The sequence below is a fragment of the Vipera ursinii genome (assembly GCF_947247035.1).
Source record: "Vipera ursinii genome assembly, chromosome: Z".
Taxonomy (NCBI): Eukaryota; Metazoa; Chordata; class Lepidosauria; order Squamata; family Viperidae; genus Vipera; species Vipera ursinii.
The window spans coordinates 17,786,920-17,801,997 of NC_139517.1; the positions used below are offsets into that span (position 1 = coordinate 17,786,920).

At 44.7% G+C, this 15,078-nt stretch overlaps 1 protein-coding gene across 1 annotated transcript in view; it reads right to left on the reverse strand.

Annotated features, from left to right (window-relative positions):
* PLEKHA4 (pleckstrin homology domain containing A4) overlaps positions 1-15,078 on the reverse strand; it is a gene marked incomplete at its 5' end in the record, with an annotated part of 39,163 nt that overhangs the window by 14,521 nt on the left and 9,564 nt on the right. The window contains 7 exons of the mRNA XM_083378838.1: positions 2,835-2,917; positions 4,043-4,145; positions 5,486-5,584; positions 7,130-7,279; positions 8,769-8,849; positions 11,352-11,420; positions 13,422-13,523. Of these exons, the coding sequence (XP_083234964.1) occupies positions 2,835-2,917; positions 4,043-4,145; positions 5,486-5,584; positions 7,130-7,279; positions 8,769-8,849; positions 11,352-11,420; positions 13,422-13,523 (687 nt within the window). The remainder of the gene's footprint in view (positions 1-2,834; positions 2,918-4,042; positions 4,146-5,485; positions 5,585-7,129; positions 7,280-8,768; positions 8,850-11,351; positions 11,421-13,421; positions 13,524-15,078) is intronic.

A 15,078-nucleotide genomic window follows, 5' to 3' on the forward strand; every position in this document is an offset into this window, starting at 1 on the left:
GGTTGCGGTGTCCCAGGATCACGTGATCATATTTTGAGACCTTCTGACAAGCCAAATCAATGGGAAAGCTAGATTCACTTAACAACCGTGTTATTAACTTACAGTAACAGCTACAGCGATCCACTTAACAGCGGTGTCAGGAAAGGCCATAAAATGGGGCAAAATTCACCTAACAACCGTCTTGCTTAACAACATAACTCTGGGGCTGTATTGGGGTCATAAGTTGTATAGGTAGTCCTTGATTAACAACCATTTATTTTTATTTTTTTTATTTTAATTCCATTTATATCCCGCCCTTCTCCGAAGACTCAGGGCGGCTTACAAGCTTAGCAGTAGCCTTCATTCTATGTATATGCCTGCTTATTAGGGCTTTCATACACCCCCCAAGCGGCATTATTACAAAGTCAGCTTAATTGCCCCCAACAATCTGGGTCCTCATTTTACCTACCTGGGAAGGATGGAAGGCTGAGTCAACCTTGAGCCTGGTGGGACTCGAACCTGCACTAATTGCAGGCAGCTGGTGTTACTTAAGGAGGCATTAGCCCACTGCTCCACCAAGGCTCTTTGTTTAGCAACCCTCTGAAGTTACAATTGCACTGAAAAACGCGATGACCGATCCTCACACTTATGACCGTTGCAACAGCCCCACTGTCATTGTGTTCAAAATTCAGGCGCATGGCAACCCAGATGTGTTCACAATGGTTGCAGCGTCCTGGGGTTGTGTGATTGCCATTCGCAACCTTCCCAACCTTCCAACCACAAAGTCAAGATTGGCTCAACAATCATGCAATTTGCTTAACAACTGCAGTGATTCACTTAATAAACCTGCCCCCCCAAAAAGACTATTAAAAAGGTCGTAAAAATTGGGTGCGGCTCACTTGACAAATTATCTTTGCCTGGCAACAAAAAATCTGGCCTGAATTGTGGTCATAAGATGAGGACTACCTGTAACTGGTTTACAGAAAGGCCAGCCAGCTGATTCAAGGAAGCTCAGATTCATGTAAAAAAAGGAAGTAACTGGAACTTTAGTGCAGCCTCCAGAATTTTTTCAGTGAAAGTGGCATCCAGCGCCACCTACTGGAGTATTAGAGAAATTGATACAGTAAACTGCAACCCAAAACCCACTTATGTATTTTTTATTTTTTTTTAATCCCATTTATATCCCGCCCTTCTCCGAAGACTCAGGGCGGCTTACAATCTGGGTGGGCGTGGCCCATTGGGTGAGTGTGGCTGCGGTGGGAACAGCAGACTGGGTGGGACTAAAAAGTTCAATCAATCAGTTCCAACTTTGCGAGATCTTTTTTTTTCCTGCGAGAAGTTGAAATTGGATTGATTGAACTTTTTTTTTTTTTTGGCACATGGCGGCGGAGGCCTAGGGCGAAAAGGTTTTATAAAACCCAACTGAAGGCCCAGGACTGGGGTGACGGCGCATGTGCCCACAGAGAGGGCTCTGCGTGCCGCCTGTGGCACACGTGCCATAGGTTCGCCGCCACAGGTATGTACTCTGCTTGCTTTGACCAAATTGTCGGACTGGTGACAAAGAATTTTCAGATTTTACCACTTTTAAAGAACACATTATGACACAAAAATCAGAGGAAGAATACAATGACCAAGCAGAATCCAAATACTTCTTTCCCTTGAATGGAACTTCTATTTAACACCAGTACTTTTTGCAAAATTATTTGCATTTCTGAAGCAAAATTAAAGATTGCATGTCGCCCCTTTTGTAACAAATCCTAAAAGCCAAAGGAAAGTTACCACAAAGTCCAATGAAGCTTACTACCAGATAACATGGTTTTATTAACTACTTTGGGGATCCCATGATGGTTACACGATGGTTAACTGGAATACACTGGGGTTTCCCCCCCACACCACTGTTTTGCTTTCTTATCTTTTTTAATTTACTTTGATTGTATTTTAAATTCATTTTTAATCTATTTGGGTTGTTTTATTCTGTATGCTGCCCTGTGGCACTACATGAGATGGGCGGCTATATAAATATGATTGATAAATAAATAAAAGTGTAGGAAGACACATCCTAATAAATCAAGTGCCGCGTTTTAGGGAAGACTATACAGGTAGTCCTCGACTTACAACACTTCGGTGTTCAAAGTTACAACAGCCCTGAAAAAAGTGATTTATGTCTGTTTTCACACTTATGACCACTGTAGCATCCGTGTGGTCATGTGATCAAAATTTAGATGCTTGGCAACCTGACTCATATTTATGAGGGGGTTGCAGTGTCCCGGGGTCATGTGATAAGCAAAATCAACGGGGAAGCCAGATTCATTTAACAACCATGTTGCTAACTTAACAATTGCCGTGATTCACTTAACAACAGCGGCAAGAAAGGTCCTACCATGGGGCAAAACTCACTTAACAAGTGTCTCACTTAGCAACAGAAATTTGGGGCTCAATTGTGGTTGTGAGTCAAGGGCTACCTGGATAATTAGTGGTCCTGGAATGTGTACCCTTATACCAGGGATAGGCCATCTCGGCTCTTTTATGACTCATGGACTTCAACTCCCAGAATTCCTGAGTCAGCTGACTCAGGAATTCTGGGAGTTGAAGTCCATGAGTCATAAAAGAGCCGAGATGGCCTACCCCTGCCTTATACCCTCATGCACACGCACAAACATTGGCACGTCTTCTGGTAGGAGATTTTCATATTCGATACACAGTCAGTATTAAACAGAGAGAATGTTCAGCCTCTAAAGAATGTTTCTTAAAAAATAGAACAGGACAGAAGCCTAAAAGAAAGACAAATGGGGGAGAGTCCGTCACGTTCTGAAGCCAAACTCCAGATGAAGTGACTTGTTCCTTTTTTGAAGTACCTCTGTTTCGGTGCAGGAGAGCAGAGGGGGATGATTTGCCCCCAAATGTGAATCCAGAGGTGAGGGTGAGCCCGGAGACACACCTGCAATGAAGAAAGCAAAAGAGATTGCAATGGATTCCTTTCTCCCAAGATCCTTCTCTTACCATAGTCAGAACACCGTCAGGGACATGTTTCATTACACTTTTGATAGTGTTTTAATTACAAGATAGGAGATGGCAGCTTGGCAATTTAGGTAACGATTAGGGGACTGGAGACTAAAACATATGAAGAATGGTGGCAGGAATTGGGTATGTCTAGTTCAGGGGTAGGCAACCTCGGCTCTTTTGATGACTTGTGGACTTCAACACCCAGAATTCCTGAACCAGCCATGCTGACTCAGGAATTCTGGGAGTTGAAGTCCACAAGTCATCAAAGAGCCCAGGTTGCCTACCCCTGGTCTAGCCGAATGAAAAGAAGGACTAGGGGTGACGTGGTCACAGTGTTCCAATATCTCAGGGGCTGCAACAAAGAAGAGGGGGGGTCATCCTTCAAAGCACCTGAAGGCAGGACAAGAAGCGACAGACGGAAACTAATCAAGGAGGGAAGCAACCTAGAATTAAGGAGTAAATTTCCTGACAGTTAGAACAATTAATCAGTGGAACAGTGGTACATTAATCAGAAGGTGTGGGTGCTCCGTCCCTGGGGGTTTTAAAGGAGAAACTGGACAGGCATTCGCTTGAAATGGTATAGAGTTTCTTGTCTGAGCCGGGGGTTGGACTAGAAGACCTCTGAGGTCTGTTCCAACTCTGTTATTCTGTTAATTGGAGGTGAGCCCTCCTCCTCCCCCCCCAGGAATAAATTACAGGACTGTCAAGACTGGGAAAGTGGAAGCCATCTCAGAAAAATGAAAAGAAAAAAAATCTGCACGTGAGGGTTCAGATAGTTGCTGAGAATCACACTGAATCAAGAGGATCTTTACCTTCTCAACTGCATTGTTGATGTCATATCTTTGACAGCAATCAACAATGATTACTCCCACCTATTGGTGGAAAGGTGGGGTGCCATTCCCAGGAACAAAGCCCAGGTATAATAATGGGACACACCTAACAGGAAGGAACCCTTTTGGTTGCAATGCTGATTACTCATAACAGAGAACTACCCCGCTCTGCACACACCCCCTCCCCACACCTAGTGCAGTGCAGTGCTGATCACACTGCAATTAAGCACCTGATCTTCGGTTTTCCAGGGTGCGGTAATTTGCATGGCTGCATCTCAATCCCGCCAGGATGTCATGGATTCTCCACAAATCCTGCTGAGCTGCTGCTTGGTCCTAAAGAAAGGGAATTGATGGACAAATGGAGACAACGGCCACACCTTCTATCTTTCTGCCTTTTCCCATCACCACTTCTGAACGAGAGCCGAAATTTCTCAGGTGACAGGAGCGCTGCTCTCGAACACTCCCCTATGTTTTTAAGGCAGAGCATTATTTCTAAAGCTGTGCAGTATTTCTTCCATGGATGGGAATTTTCAGTATGTGTTGGTATCAAGTGTACAGATATTGAGGCCTTTTTTAGTTTTTCTTTCATTGTTCAAAAATCTTTTTCCTAGTATTTAAAACAGCAGTTAATCAAAGAAAAACAGGAATTCCTATAAATAAATAAAAAAGAGGGCGGATGACCCTGAAGATAGGAATCCAAGTTGTCTCCTGCTTTCTGTTCCTGTTATTAAATAATTAGATTAGGAATGCCGAATAATTTGCATAAAACGAAAGTATCTTTTTTTATGGCTGTAAAATACCAAATCAATTATTAGTTCCACGCATTCATTTTAGCTATCATTAAGGTTCAAAAGCTGACTTACCAATATATATATATATATATATATATATATATATATATATATATATATATATATATATATATATATATATATATATATATATATATATATATATATATATATATATATATATATATATATATAGATTTTCATGGGTACAGGTATGTAGGTCTTGGCATATTCGGGTCTTTTCCCATGTAAGACTGAGGGTGTCTTGGTGACGTTTCGACGAGGTCCCACTCGTCATCTTCAGGCTGGTGTCTTCGGCTTCGTGCTTGTGCGAGCAAAGCGTGATCGGAGCTGCCGTCTCTCTATAAATATTGGTGGGGGGAGTGGGGGGTGCTGGCTTTGTTGCTGTAAGCAGATTGGTTGGCTGTGTTGTTACATGTTGGTTGATGGGCTTATTGTAACAGCACAGCCAACCAACTCGCTTACAGCAACAAAGCCAGCACCCCCCCCCCAATATTTATAGAGAGATGGCAGCTCCGATCACGCTTTGCTCACACAAGCACGAAGCCGAAGACACCAGCCTGAAGATGACGAGTGGGACCTCGTCGAAACGTCACCAAGACACCCTCAGTCTTACACGGGAAAAGACCCAAATACGCCAAGAAAAGAAAGAAAGAAAGAAAGAAAGAAAGAAAGAAAGAAAGAAAGAAAGAAAGAAAGAAAGAAAGAAAGAAAGAAAGAATTAACTCAGTCAAAAGGCTCCTGTCAGCGAGTGACTGTGGTCTACTTAGCAATTCAGCCTGGTGGGTATCCACTAGAATAGAATCTTGTATCTTTGGAGACGCAACTGAGAAAGCTCCGTCCCTCATATTTAAGATTTACCTGGGGATGCCCGGAAGTCCGAGTATGCTCCAAGGAGCACTTCAGCATCTGTACGTCACTTTCCAAGGCCGTATAATCTTCCCATACTCGTTCACTGTCCTGGACAGAAACAGTGACCCAGCTACTTAGTCAGACATTTCCTACTGAATATATATTCGTACAACAACCAAATCTTAAGATCTGATCCAGCTTACCTGTGCTACTGTACGGTAAGACAGAAAGCTAATGAGATACAGCACAGTGGTGCCTTGGCAATCAGCTGCTTTGAAACTCATCACATTTGCTACTCAAAGCACTTTGCCGTGAAAATTTTGTCCTGTTACCCATTGTCTGTTTGATACTCAATGCACAAGCTAGAACTTGTTGGTGTTGGCTGCCTTATGGCTCATTATGTTATTCCTTATGAGACAAAATTGTTTGATGCTATTGTTTTTTTATACTCATCACGCCTCCCAGAGCAATTAACGAGTACCGAGGTATCATTGTATACTATATGGTCTTACTGAATCTGTCCTGCAAAATATCTGGACAATCACCAGGTGGCTAGCAGTCCATCTGGATTTTTGCAGTACAGAAATATAGCCAGCTGGCTGGCCTTGTGTACGGAAACATTGTGCACGTTGCCTGGGTGACACTCTTCCAAGTCCAGATGGGAAACTCCAAAGAAGGTCATGGAGAATAAGAGGGTTAAGATCCTGTGGGATTTTCAGATCCAGATAGTCAGGCAGGTACTGGGTAATTAACCAGGCATTGTGGCAGGAGACAAGGGCCAGAAGACAAGAATGGTGACAGATATAGTGCAGGAGTCCCCAATCTATGGTCCACGGCCCACTGCCAGGCCGTGGGCTACCGGCCACCAGGCTGCGAGACAGGCTGGCTAGTGCACGCACGTTTGTGTGTGCACTCAACCCCACTCGGGCTAGAGCCTGCAGACCAGTTTGCCCATGCGCGCAGGGCTAGCAGTGGTGGTGGCTAGAACATGCAAGCATGCACAAATGGGGCCGCTAGCGCACGGGGGTTACACAGCCCATCTGCACATCTGCGAGGGAGTAGTAGCGGCGGCAGCTAGCTCCAGTGCACACATGCAAATGGGGCTGCTAGCACCATGCAGGTGCCCGCAGCCCCGTTCACGCAGGCGTATGCGTGCATGCACACACAAATTTCCCACCTGCTCCCTCTCCCACCGGGCCACCAGCATAAAAAGGTTGGTGACCTCTGATATAGTGTACAAAATGATATAGTGCAACATCAGGAAGGAGAAGGAGCACCCGGGCCTGAAGGAGGAATTAGAGAGGACATGGAAATAAAGGCTGAAGTGATCCCAGCGATAATAGAAGCACTCTGAGCTGGGCAATGGCTACAACAGATCCCAGGAACAGCTTCAGAGCTCTCTGTCCAGAACAGCACAATGCTAGGAACGACTAATATACTCCACAGAACCCTCATTGCATTTGGATGTTTCCAGGCTGGGAAAGACAAATATGCAGCATTTCTTTCTCTTTTCCCATAAGTACTACTAGCTGATGTTCAAACAGCTGGACCTCACCTGATATACAGCTACCAATTGACCTGTGTGCAGATCGACTCAGGATGTTTCTTCAAAGGATATTTTCACTCAAGTATCAGGGAGCTGCAACCACTCACCAACGCAAGATCGCAGAGACGGGCACGGATGTGCACCAGTTCGTCTTGCAGTTGCCTTTGTTGATAGCAGATCTTCTCCACGGTGGCATCTTGGCCTTTGAACTCCTCCAGCCTCAAGTGTGTTACTTCCAAGGCCTTTTCCAGGCGTTCCTGAAACAATACCATATTGAGAACTGTCAGCCCAGCAGAGATTTTCCTTCATTGCAGTTTGATGAATCTGTCATGGTTCCGACAGACAGAGACGAATAAAGCAGAACTCGGAGGCTTGCAAGTTCCCCAAATAACAGGTTTATTAGTTACAAAGTATCGGCACAGTCAAGAGTGGAACCAAGTCTGGATACACAAGCAACAATTTCCCAAAACAAAGCTAAATGCTCCACCCACAAAAGCTATGTAAGCAACTACATTCCCCAATATGATTATTTGGCAGGCTTTTGATGAAACACCCAGTCCACAGTCTCGGGAGCAGCCAATGACCTTGGTTCCCACGGGACAAAAAGATTATTTTGACTAGCAAAGCACCCCCCTGCTCCGTTCTATGTGGCAACCTAGAATGAGAAGGAAAATGGCTGCAGCCATGCTCATTTGTAGAGTTGACAGAATCAACAAAACAAACGTTTGTTTCAAGGCCTTTTGCAGAACCACAGAAATTGACAGTATCACAGACTACTTAGCATAGGGAGAGAACCAGTCCCAAGACCTTGCAGCTGATATTTGGCAGCAAATGACAAAAGGACTTCTAATCAATTTGAGGTTGAAAGTCAATTCTAATAGATATATAAGGTGATATCATGATATGTGAAAAAGACCTTGGGAAACAAAAGGAATAGCCACAGGCTAGCCCAGGGGTAGGCAACCTTGGCTCTTTTATGACTCGTGGACTTCAACTCCCAGAATTCCTGAGCCAGCGGGCTCATGGCTGGCTCAGAAATTTTGGGAGTTGAAGTCCACGAGCCATAAAAGACCCAAGGTTGCCTACCCCTGGGTTAGACAAAGGTCAAACAAATGGAAATTGAGTCCACAGAAGGAATTGGGGGTGCGGGGCATGGCAAACATCTCAGAAGGGGACCAATCCTAGTTTCTGACACTGTAAAGATGAGGAGGGAAGAGCTGTGCCTTTGGATTTTTAAGAATCTGTTAATGACATTTTACAGTAAAGATAGCACTTTTTGTCTGGACTACCTCACCAGACTGATGGAGAAAACATTTAAAAAGAGGCGAACTAGCCTATCTCTTCTGGGGATGGCGTGGCTCCATCAGCTTTCTCACTGAAGACTCTGGCAGGATAACTTAAATTAGAGAAGAAAGTGCACACAGGGAGTGTCTGGCTACAGGGGAGAAGGTAAGGCCAAACCTCCTTAGTAATCCATTGTGTGTCCAGTTCTATTTTTATAAAAGAAATGTAACAAGGACTATTAAGGAAGGTCAGCCTTGCAAGGTAGTCCAGACCAAGAAGCACACCCAGAAGTACTAGCTGCAACTTTATTTGTAAGGATACATAAACAGAATCTTGCAAGTCTTTTCCCCAACCATAGCAAAAAGAGGGGAGGTCCCAGAATGACTCACCAAACACAGTGTTCTCAAACATAACAAGAGCTAAGCAAATGCTCATTTGTTCAATGGAAGTGGGATCAGATACCTTTTCAGCGCAAAGCAGCCCTCTCTCTTCTTCCAGACCTCGAAGCAGTTTGTCTTGGCCACACAATTTTGTCAAAAGAGCCTGAAAACATAGTTGGGGGGGGGAGAGAAAATGGACTGATTCCAATTAAAGCTCTACAGGCGCAGAAGTTTTTTTTTTTAAAGGACTTAGCTTAAAAGTCAAAATTCTTTGAATGAACATTTGGGGTTTTTACAATGAGGCCTGCAACGTCCAACATTTTTGGACGTGCTAGGCGGGAGATTGGAAGTTACAGCCTCAACTCACCCGGAGAAGGTTGACTACAGAAGCTTACTACTCGTGGAAGAAATCCTTCGTTTTATGATGATAAAAAGTTCCACCTTTCCAAAATTCAATTGATCAACCTTTGAATTTAATTCACTGCAAAGTTCCAAATTAAGCACATGCTTCTGCCAGCTGCTTGACCACCTACTACAAACAAATGTTTATATTGTGTAAAGCTTTCTCTGCCGATAAGTGTGTGAATAAGGCATGGACACAGGCCAGGGTTAGTCCCAATGAGCTACCCTCTATCCATACAATTTAAAGGGAACCTATTGTCTGGCCCTAGAGCAGGGGTGTCAAACTCAATTTCACCGAGGGCCCCATCAACATTGCGGTAGCCCTCAGGGGGCCGGGTGGGTGTGGCCAGGGTGGGCGTGGCCTACTGGGTGGGCGTGCCTAGAGTGCGTATGGCCTACTGGGTGGGCGTGGCCAGCTCTACATTGTTCTCATCAAGGTTGCCTATGGGGGCCTGGGCAGGAGTGGGACAGATCTGAGGGTCTCTGGCAGAAGGAGGGTCTCTGGGCCAGGGCCAAGGCACTGGGGGCCGTTCCCTCACTGTTTCCAGGATGGCTTCGCAGGCTACATGAAACCATTTCGCGGGCCGGATCCGGCCCCCGGGCCTTGTGTTTGACATGTCTGCCCTAGAGAGTGGAAGGAACACTGATTAGAGATGTGAATCCCAAACCTGGTTAACTTACCAAAATTGGGTAAAATTGGGGTTTGGGGGGGGAGCTAACAACACAAAAACCTATCAAATAGCTCGTTTGATTGTGTGTTGTCGTGGGGGGGGATACTGTTCTTTATTCTTTTATATTGTTTTTTTTTATTTTTTGTAAGCAGCCTAGAGCCACTGAAAGTGAGTGGGTGGATATATATATGTAAATCTCATATACGCATGCATATGCATACACACAAACACACACACACACACTCAATCACAACAGGGACATTTAAATAAGAACTTTCTGATAAACAGTGAAAAGGCTTTCTGATAAGCATTTTGGGGTAACGAAGAAAAAAGTTTGGGAAGCCCTGGATTAGAGGGATAGCAGAGATATTATAAGAGCGGAACTTTAGACCTGAACTCACAGCTCCAAGATGGCCAAATGATGGAAGTTTCATCTGGTGATTAAGGCCCTGGCCTAGATTATAATAAAAGGAAAATGCCTCTTCCATTGATCACGGTGTATGCGTGCCTTCAAGTCAGTTTTGACTCCTGGTGACTGCCTAGACTAGTCCGTGCAGGTTTTTTGGCAAGGTATTTTGGAAGTGGATTGCCATTGCCTCTTTTCTAGGGTTGAGACAGAATGACTGGCCCCAAATCACAGTTGGCTTTGCATCCAAAGTGGGAGAAAAATTCACGATCTCCCATTTTCCAGCCTGATGATGCCTTAACCGCGAGCTCTTTCAAAGAAGCTGTAGGCCCATGTAAAATTATTTAACTCAAACTAAAATAATCGTCTAGACTTTGATGGAATCTTTTCTGGGGTGGGGGGGGAGGGGGGACCAGATTTTTGCCATTTGGTCCTGGAGAAATCTGCCTAATCATCTTTTTTTTTTTTGCTGTTCTTAGGCCAACAGTGAAATATATTTCTTCATTTTCATTTTACAATTAACCTTTGAGATTTTCTTTCTTTTCTTTTTCAAATGGTACTTTTTCTTTTACTGCCACTGCGTTTGGAATAGTTTGGTTTCATTCAGTTTACTCTTCCGCTGCTATTTACACCACTCTCAAATCTCAGCTTAGTGATAAGACTCCAGGGGGAAAGGGGAAGAACGACCTCTTTCAGAGGTAAATCAATACAGGTAGTCCTCGACTTACGACCACAATTGAGCCTCAGATTTCTGTTGCTAAGTGAGACACTTGTTAAGTGAGCTTTGCCCGCATTTGAATTTGAATTTGAATTTTACGACCTTTCCTGCAACACTTGTTAAGTGAATCGCCGCAGTTGTTAGTAACATGGTTGGGAAATGACTCTGGCTTCCCCGCTGGCTTTGCTTGTCAGAAGGTCACAAAAGGGGATCACATGACCCTCAGGACACAGCGACCGTCATTAAGGATGAGTCAGTTGCCAAGCATCTGAATTTTGATCATGGGAACATGGGGATGCTGCGACGGTCGTAAGTGTGAAAAATGGTCATAAGTCACTTTTTTCAGTGCTGTTGTAACTTCGAACGGTCACTAAGTGAGCTGTCGTATGTCAAGGACTGCCTGTAAGGGAAATTGGCAAAGCAAAAGCAATACACATCGTCCATTGGTAAGAGAAGAGAAATGCATACGTCGGTGTCACTTTCAAACCGCTGCCTGCCAGGAGAATGGCTGCTCCTTTCCTGCAGTGCGTTTCGACCCTAGAAAGACCGCAAATAGAGCATCCATGTTATCACCCCACAAATAGAAGGGGGGAAAAAGTGGCAGCGCTGGCTTTTGCACCAAAGCAGGGGACACTACACACGTGCTCAAGATACTTATTTATTTATTTATTATTTATTAATTCAATTTGTATACCGCCCTATTCCCGAAGGACTCAGGGTGGTTTACAGGGCAAAATTTAAAAACAATACAGTATAAAATTAAGTTAAAATAAAATAAAATAAAATATGGCCCCAAGAATTAAAATCCCAATTTAAAATCATTAAAACCCCCCAAACCTGGATCTTAACAAGGTTTCTATGAGTACTTTGGTGCAACTCTTGCCTAAAGAAACCTAGCCAGTCAGTCAGGGAGAAAGCGAGGCAAAACCTTAGTTTGAGGGACTAGATTTTCACACGCGGGGAGATGTTGACATCAAGTCGGATTCGGTCAAATTATGACAGTTTGCATTTCAAAACAAGGAGCCCGAAAGAAATTGTTTAAAATCCAAATGCTGATTCTTGCTAAAATTAACCGAGTAAAAGTGATGCGGTTAAACAGGACTTAACCAAAATCTTGCTAAGCTATATTACCTCAGCAGCAATACAATATTCTAATGGGGACAGTCAAGATCGCAAATGGCAATCACATAAAGCAAGGACGCTGCGGCCATCATGAATGCATGCCAAGTGCCTGAATTCTGATCACATGACCATGTGACTTTTTTCATTGCCGTTGTGACTTTGAATGGTTGCTAAACGAAGGGCTGTCAGTGAAAAACTACCTGTGCTATCTATGTCTTACTAAAATTCTTGCAGTTCTTGCAATTGGGCAAATTGTTGCATGGGGAAACCATTTTTGAGTCAACCTATCTCAAATAGGCTAACTTAAAGAATGTGACCAAAATCCAGGAGCCCTGACTCCCGTGGGATTGAAATTTGGCGAAACGGTGACTGTTCCGATGCCACCAACTGCTGCACCGCTGCGGTCAGCCGTAGCCACATGACTGTCACTTCTTACTATACTTCCCCAAAATGGCTCTCTGTCCCGCCTCCCTCTGGCCTCTGCACCCAATTGGCTGGCAGCAAGGCCCGATGGGTGAGCAGCAATTGGCTGCTTTGAAACCAAGGCTGAAATCTGAAATTTCTTAACCACGGTGGGCAGAGAGGAAAGGATGAGAGCGTGCCTTAGATGCTTTCAGGCAAGTTAAGGCTGGTTGGGGGTTGCTGGCAGTTGACAGGTAAGTCTCCCTGGTGGGAGTAGATCAACAGTTGCCTTGGTTCCCCCTATCCCTAGCACACAGGCAGGCAGTTCCGTGGGTCAGCTGAAGAGGAGGAGGAAGAATGGGGGGAGGAGGAGGAGGAGGAGGAGGAGGAGGAGGAGGAGGAAGTGGAGACAGAAGCTTCAATATGGCTTTGCTAAAGGTCATGAACAGAAATGCTGCCAGCCCATATTATATGGGGAAAGAAGGAAAACCCAGTGGGTGATGGGTTGTCCATCACCACATACCATTATATTTGAAAGTTCTTCCAAGACAATTTGCATCTGGTTGTTCATGGGTCAGCTGAGGAAGAGGAGCGGGGGGGGGGAGGAGGAGCAGGAGGAGGAGGAGACAGAAGTTTCAAGATGGCTTTGCTAAAGGTCATGAAGAGAAACACTGCCAGCCCATATTACAGTATATGGGGAAAGAAGGAAAACCCAATGGGTGATGGGTTGTCCATCACCACAAACCATTATATTTGAATACTTAAAAGTTCTTCCGAGACAATTTGGATCTGGTTGTTCACATCCCTGCCCAAATCCTTACTGTGCAACCAGGAATAAATGTTCCAGCTACTGCCTGGTTCGTATTACTATGAACAGCGGTAGAAAAGAGTCACATAAATATAAGAGCTAGACATTCTATGCAGTTATCTAGTTAATTTTTTGCACTAACATTGTCCGTGATGGTAGGGTTGTTGGTCAAGAACAGGGGAGGAACCGAGTACGAATCGACATACCGTGAACCCTATAGATGTCCTTTTCCCAGGGGTGGACCGAGTGGGCAGGGGAGGAAGGGGTGGTAGGTGCAGGTAGCTTGATGAGGCGGAGTGGGGGGTTATCTGTAGGAAAAGGGAAGGCAATATTAAGGAATATAGCCAAGAAGGGTTAGGAGCAGGTCATGTGACAGTGCAAAAAAAAAACACCCCTTGAATGTACATTATACACGAAGTACTTTTCAGAAAACTCTGAGCTTTCATTCTAGACAGGAACTTTGAAAATGGTTTGAGGACCGGGGTCAGCTTCTTGCGAGACAATCCAAGTTGCAACAGGGCAATTACAGTTGTTAAGTTATAACGCTCGTAAAATAGGTCATCACGTGACCAGACCCAATTTTTATTATGCCCTTTTCGCAGCAGTCATTAAACACGCACAGTGATCATAAAGCAAAAACTGCAGTTGCTAAGCAAATTCATCATTCACTATAACTGCCGATTTCCGGGGGGGGGGGGAACGTAAAATGAAGTCACGTGATCGTGGGATGCTGTAAATGTCGCTTGGTTGCCAAGGGCCCAACGTGCGGTCATGTGACCTGGGGGGGGAGGCAGCTGCTGGAACTTCAGAAACAGGTCATAAGTACCCCAGAAAGCTCCATTGCAACACAGAATGATTGCTAAGCAACTGGTTATAAGTTGAGGACTACCTGTATTTTGCTTTATTGGCATCATTTATACCAATTATAAGGGACGCGGTGGCTCAGTGGGTTAGGACGCTGAGCTTGTCGATCAGAAGGTCGGGAGTTTGGCGGGTCGAATCCCGAGTGCCGCATAGCAGAGTGAGCGCCTGTTACTCCTCCCAGCTTCTGCCAACCTAGCAGTTCGAAAGCACGTAAAAATGCAAGTAGAAAAATAGGGACCACTACGGTGGGAAGGTAACAGCGTTCCGTGCGCCTTTGGTGTCTAGTCATGCCAGCCACATGACCATGACAAGCGCTGGCTCTTCGGCTTTGAAACGGAGATGAGCACCGGCCCCTAGAGTTGGAAACAACTAGCACGCATGTGCGGGGGAACCTTTACCTTTATACCAATTATATAATTGGGCTGGAGAACTCAGCTTTTGCTGGGGCTGAATTACAGATAGTCCTCAACTTACGACCACAACTGAGTCCAAAATTTATGTTGCTAAGTGAGAAACCTGTGAAGTAAGCTTTGCCCCATTTGTACGACTTTCCTCGCCACATCTGTTAAGTGAATCACTGGAGTTCTTAAATTAGTAACGCGGTTGTTAAAGGAATCTGGCTTCCCTTGCTGACTTTGCTTGTCAGTAGGTCGCAAAAGTGGATCATGTGACTCCGGGACACTGCAGACCATCACAAATGTGAGTCAGTTGTCAGGCATCTGAATGTACATCACGTAACTGTGGGGATGCTACAACAGTCGTTAAGTGTGGAAAAATGGTCCTAAGGCACTTTTCTCAGGGCCATTGCAACTTTGAACGGTCATTAAACGAACTGTTGTAAGTCAAGAACTACCCGTACTTAGCCACAGAATGCAATATTTTCACAAAAAAATGCAGGAAGCCACACACAGTCCTGGTCATGATGAATGCAGAGGGCACATTCTGTCTGTATTTGTCAGGGGTAGGCAACCTTGGCTCTTTGATGACTCGTGGACTTCA